Here is a 6304-nt window from a genome sequence, read left to right as displayed (position 1 = left end):
GCCTTTTGTTTTGGCACCATTTAGTGACGGTTCTCTGTTCAGCAGTCGTACCCAGACCCAGCGTGGGGTGGAGCTCCAGCAGAGCCCAGTTCTGGTGGTCGCTGCAGTGAGCCGTCTGGACCAACATGTGACAAACCTCTCTGGTCGTCGCTCCTCGAGAAACCCACACCGACCTGCTGTGGCTGTCCTCGCCATACACCTTGATCAGCTGATGGGAAAACATTCATGTATACAGTCAACACTTGTGAAGAACAAGGTGGTTCAAAATGTTTTTACTTCTTTACGCAAGATTATATTAAACGTGTTGCATTCCAAGACGCCGAGTCGTTCACTCTTTGTTCGTTTGATTAAACACTACAGTGAGCAGCTGTTTTAGTAACTTACTGAGACTTTCTGTGCAACTATTTTATACCGACTGCAGCTGGGGCAGACGCCTTCATCCCCTAAGTGCAGAATGAAAGTGTATTTTATTTTATTCTTAGCTTTTTCCCTACAGTATGTGAAGCGTTTGTGAATTCAAACGCTTGTTTTTTAAATTCTGAGTAACTGAATAAACGTCGGCTCTGCCAAGAATCTGTCAACCGCCAAGAATCTGTCAACCGCAGCGCTGCAAATTCAGACAGTTGGTGGTTAAAGAGAGACGGCTCTTCACACTCTTCCAGACCGTCCCTGAGGAAGTCCAGAGGCGAAGTGAAGTCACAGGTTTGCTGTCGAGTAGAGACACGTTCTGTGTGTGTGATGATCAGATGAACGAGGCTGCTCTGTGCTCTGGGTTCAGGTTATTTAAGGGTCAGGATGCTTTGTGTGTGTTTTTAGGAGCGTGCTGCCGTCTGACACGTCGACCTCATCCGGCGCCTAAAGACAACAAACCGGCCCGGCCACAAAACCAGCCGCCGTCACGTCGGAGAGTCCCGACCGGTCGGACGAGTGTCGACGTCAGTCGGGACAAATTATCCTCGACTGGAGGAGGAACATTCCTCCAGAGGGACAACGTCCGGTCATTCCACTTTGACTTCTGCTTTTACACTAAAGAGGGAAATCTCTCAGATATTATAAAAACACTACAAATAGAAAGATTCCATTTATTATATCAAACTGGTTTTATATCTCTAAATGCTGAGTCACAAACAGAGCAACGCTTTATTAAATAGAGAGGCGGGTGAAGGAACAATAACTTTACTTTAAACTAGTCTAATTAAAAACAACTCTTCTCAGCCCTCGTGGGACGTTTGTTTGGTAACTTCCACTCAGTCCTGATAGAGTCTTTTATTGATGACAATTTTATGTTAAAGAGAAATCCTTAAAAGTGCATTGAGAGTGATTTATTAACATTAACGTAATACAATATTTATGACTACGGAATAGAGAATCATGTCCGTTAGCTTAGAATGAGCTCTTCATCTCTACATGAGGAGCGACCGCCGTGTTGACGTCCACACTTGATTTAAGTGGCATTCAAAACACAATTTGGTTCTTAAAAATGTGATAATATACACAATATCTGTTTTTAGACAATATTTAACCAGATAAGTTGAACTGTGCCAAAGAAAGACAGTTTTTGGAGTGTTTTCATATTTTTTTACTAGTCAACGAGTCCAAGTTTAAAACGTCAGGGAAATGAGCCGCTCTACGTCTCTACGGTAGCCCAGAAGGGTCAAACCAAACACCGTCTACAGAGAGAGACTTCTTGCATCGTCACATTACCTGCAGGCCACCGTATTCTATATTTAAAGTTCAGTTTGAGGACTATAGTAGTCCAACAGACTATGGTGCATATATTGTAAGGACACAATCAGTTTAAAGCCGACTGAATTTTGTGTAAATCTTCAGACTCTCGTGATTTAAATAAACGGTGACTGGAGGAAATACGTCCCACCTAGTGATGAGTATCGTTAGGATTTTATACATGCTAGTACTCGTAGATACGGCTCATTGGTTCGGTTCCTTAGCGATTCACTCATCCGTTCTTTTTGATTATATTGTGAGAAAAATGAATTGAAGCTACATGGACAGGTATATAGTGCGCCGCTGTAAACAATGAGTTCACAGTAAACAGCCATCGCTGTTCATGTAGAACCACAGGAGAGCGAGCGGGACGACGACACGCTGGAATCAACAGACGTGTTTACCCAAAATAAGGCGGCGTCGCACGGCAACGCGGCCGTCGCTCACGACCGAACTTCACCCGATGTTTCAGCAAACAGGTCGAGACACATTTAGAGGATCCGGTTGCTGATTCTCCTCAGCTGTCAGACCCGTCAGCTCACACAGGTGTGATGGGATTAACACAGAAGGCGGAATTTGTCCAAACAAATACACCGTAAGAGGATAAACTCAAGACGTGGCGGATGAATACACGTTTGGCTACACAGACAGTTCTTGTAATAAGATGAATTCATTGTTGTTTTTAGTCTTTTCATGTGATTTTCTGACAGTAAGAATAACAGAATATTGACGGACGTATCCATTCAATGTGGATCTACATTTTGAGAGGAATTAAAGTGTTAAAAACTGAACAGACTTCATGTGGAGCTCCTGCTCACCAACGAGGCTTTAAACTCACATGCTTGTTGCTGGACGGCGATGGAAGAGAACCAACAAGCACCGGAGACTTTGAGGGGCTGCACAGCTCCGGAAACGGGTTCGGTATCGATGGCACGGAGTAAGAGAAGGAGTCGACGCCCTTCGCCCTGGAAAAAGATGCAGAAACGAACAAAAGATCATTAAAAATGGAGGTCAGCAGAAATCCAAAATTGACAAATGATCTTAATATAAATGTACAATTACAAGCCATTAAAAGACAAGTCTGGTGATGTTCTGTAGCTTCATTAAAAACACACATAAACACTCACTAGAGCACTAAATGTGGATTCATCCGCTGCTGAAAATAGTCCCCAACAAACGCTCTATTTCCTGCTGTTTGATTATTAACTACAGTGAGCAGCCGTTTAATGAAACTACTGAACCTTTATTTTAAATATAAAACTATACATTTGTGAGCAGATTTTAAAGTTGTGAGTCGTCAGTGAAGTCCGACAGTATCGGTAAACAAAGAGGACATTTGTTTATTCTCATTCCGTGCCTCCTCGTCTCCTGCTTCCTCCGGTTTGTGACCGCACCTCTCAGTGCATTAATCCGCCGCTGAAAATAGTCCCAAACAAATGAACCATTTCTTCCCGTTTGATTAAAAACGACAGTGTTTTTCACATTCTGGGGAAAAGAAACTGATTGGAGCTCTTCAGTGTATTTAAACTTTCCTAGCAGAACGCTGCATTTTGATACACTGTCATAAAATCAAGCCAGTTTCTAAATAATAATGTTTAATTAGGATGTTTATCTATTTGACAGCATTGCATCGAGGAAACACTGATTTCTTTGTCTTCAGGGCAGAAAACATGAAACTAAGGAAGTGAAACTAAAACAAACGTTCTCAGAGAATCTCAGTTTTATTACGCGTGTCTTATCTGGTCGTCTCAACAGAAACTTATTTACACATCGGACGACTTTCGGCCTGAAGTTGAGTCAACATCCAGCTGGAGACGACTATTGACTCATGTCCACAGTGTGTGCGTGTGTGTGTGTGTGCGTGTGTGTGTTACCGGTTGACGTTGATGACGATGGGCTGTGAGCGTCTGATGGACGGAGACCAGTCCACTAGAGGAGCCACAGAGCGAGAGGAGCCCAACAGCACCTCTGCTTCCTCCGACGTCTCCTTCCTCTCCGAGCCCTCGAACACTTCTTTCCAGGGACCTTCCACCTCCATCATGCTGCCCGAGCAGGAAGAACTGAAGGCTGAGGAGACACACGGGAGCGTTGTTTACACTGGTGGAGTAACTCAGTACATTTACTCAACTACTGTGTTTAATAAGAGGTGCAGCGGATCAGAAGAGTCACGGATCAGAGTCACGTCACGGATCAGAGTCACGGATCAGCACATAAGAAACAAAAAGGGAATAGAACTCTGATATTGCTTTTCTTTTGCTATTTTCCCAAAAGTAATTTCAACCTCTCTAAAGTCAGTAAACTATGAAAAATACTAAACATTTCCCTTTAACTTGATTTTATAATAATTTATAGTGTTTTATTTCTTCATATAAACACACAATTCAAATGATAAAGAAATAAGAACAGTAAATGAAGAATACTTTGTTGTAGTATTTAATCACATGCTGCACTATGTTTTATATTCAAACAACACAGAGCAGCAGGTGTTTTCATGCTGCGCGTGCGCGCGTGTGTGTGCGTGCGGGTGTGTGTGTGTGTGTGTGTGTGTGTAAATCCAGTTTTCGTAATATCTCTGGCTCTGCGCCATCAAAAATCTATTTGAGACGAAAGTGACTCAGCCGTGTTCTGTTGTGTTAATCTGAATAATATTTATGCGACGCGGTCGTTTCATCACTGATGTCATCGTAGTTATCACGAACGTCCTGCAGACCGAAGCAACAACAACACACACAATCAGCTGAAGGATTCACTACGACTGAAGCTGAACATATCAGATATAAAACGTATATTATATACACACATGTCCAGAAGACAGGGTTTGTTGTGTTGTTATTGTAGGCAGGCAGACGATGAAACTCTGCACTTGTTTGTAGAAACTTAAATCCGGCCAACAACCGGTTTCCTCGAGTGAAGAGCCGACCAGACGGTAATAATCAGTGGAATGTCCCAGATGTCGGGCTGCAGCCAACAGTGTAATTACACACTCATCCGATGATTGTGTTTTTTTGGGGGATTAATTATCTCCTTAGCTAATTAAATTCAAATGAAGTTCCCAAAGTGACGTCGTCGTCCGACCAACAACAGTCCTAAAAACAACAAGTTTAAAGTGAAATAAAAACAGTGAAGAAGAGATTTCTGCTCGATTAAAAGGCTTTAAACAATTAATTAATTATCAAAATGGCCGCTTATGAACTCCAGTGGTCAGACACCTCTCATACGAGTGTATGATGTCATCACCTGTGATTTATGACTAAATATAAAGAGCTACAGAAATCTATATTTTATTACATAATTCAGTATATATTTTATATTTATCTGGTGATTATGTTAGTTATAATTTTGTGGAAAATGACCATCTAATGAACTCAATATGTGTTCAACTAGCTTGTGTTTCAGCCCAACACTCCCACAAACAGAGTTTATGTCACAGAAGACGAAGAAAAGCAGCAAATCCTCACAATCCAGAATACCAGTAGAATCTGTACTTTCTCTGCCTGATTTAAAACTCATAATTAACCTACTAAATGGCTGATAACACATTTATTTAGCTTGTTAAAGTCAGTGTGATCATAATTAGAGATATGTGGTCCTGATCCAACAGCCCCGCACTATGCAGTATGTAAGTAGGCCGATGATGAGGGTCCTCCTGTATGTGGGTCACCTGAGACATCACACGTGCTGGAGGTCCACCTGAAACCCTCAGTTCAGGTTAAGAAATGTTGGATAACTTTGTTTATAACCTCTGTTAGAGACGGAGGAACAGACAAACTCCTGCTACTTCTAAACACATAAAACCCAACATGTAGTCAAAGCGACAAAACCTCATGTTAACATAAATGAATGAACTCCCATTACCTCAACAACGCTCCGCCGACATTACACTGCTTTAATTAAGTTGACACCAACACAAAGATAAGTTCAGCTACAACATCTCTTCTACTGACTTCACGTTTCGCGGTTAAAGTCCGCCTACACCTGTCTGAAGCAGCTCGTTCGCTCGTGGAAAGACTCGGAACGTACCTGTGCGGTGAGTGGGATCCGTCGCGCGGGTTTCAGCTGTCAGCCATCGTGTGAATCACAACATGTGAACACCGTGTCGCTGATAATGTGCCAACAGTTATTACCTGAGTGGTGAGGTGGGGATGTGGGCGGGGCCTGTCCGTTAGGTGTGCGCTCTAAACCACGCCCCCCCACCTCACCGAGGCCGTTTGTAGGTCAATGGGTTCAAATGTATGAAAGCGTGCGCGTGTACAGCTTCCGGGTTCATGTTCTTTTCAACATTAGTACATTTAGTACAAGTACTGCACTTTAAGTACAGCTTTGAGGTACTTATTTCTTCAGTACTTCTACTTCACTACAGTTCAGAGGCCATATATTGTACTTTTTACTGCAGGATTATTTCTACACTGTAGTATTCTTACTTTAAATTCATATATATATATACACATATACATACATACATACATACATACACACATGTATACATATACACATATATGTATATACACACATATATGTATATATATATATATACACACATATATGTATATATATACACACATATGTATATGTACATGTA

General features: G+C 41.9%; 1 protein-coding gene across 1 annotated transcript; it reads right to left on the bottom strand.

The window, feature by feature from the left end:
• Nucleotides 1-51: 51 nt before the first annotated feature.
• Nucleotides 52-5792, bottom strand: LOC116378670 (growth factor receptor-bound protein 7-like; the record flags this gene model as incomplete). Its single annotated transcript, XM_031840581.1, has 4 exons — nt 5746-5792; nt 3600-3792; nt 2564-2690; nt 52-208 (listed from the first exon to the last, which is right to left on the bottom strand). Coding segments are annotated over exons 2-4 (451 nt in total), but the record flags the coding sequence as incomplete, so codon positions are not given.
• Between the last annotated feature and the right edge of the window lie 512 nt (nt 5793-6304).

The sequence above is a fragment of the Anarrhichthys ocellatus genome, unplaced genomic scaffold, assembly GCF_004355925.1.
Source record: "Anarrhichthys ocellatus isolate YVR2014 unplaced genomic scaffold, GSC_Weel_1.0 scaffold2975, whole genome shotgun sequence".
Lineage (NCBI taxonomy): Eukaryota > Metazoa > Chordata > Actinopteri > Perciformes > Anarhichadidae > Anarrhichthys > Anarrhichthys ocellatus.
The sequence above is the reverse complement of the archived record's forward strand: the minus strand, read 5'-3'. Positions and strand labels throughout refer to the sequence as shown.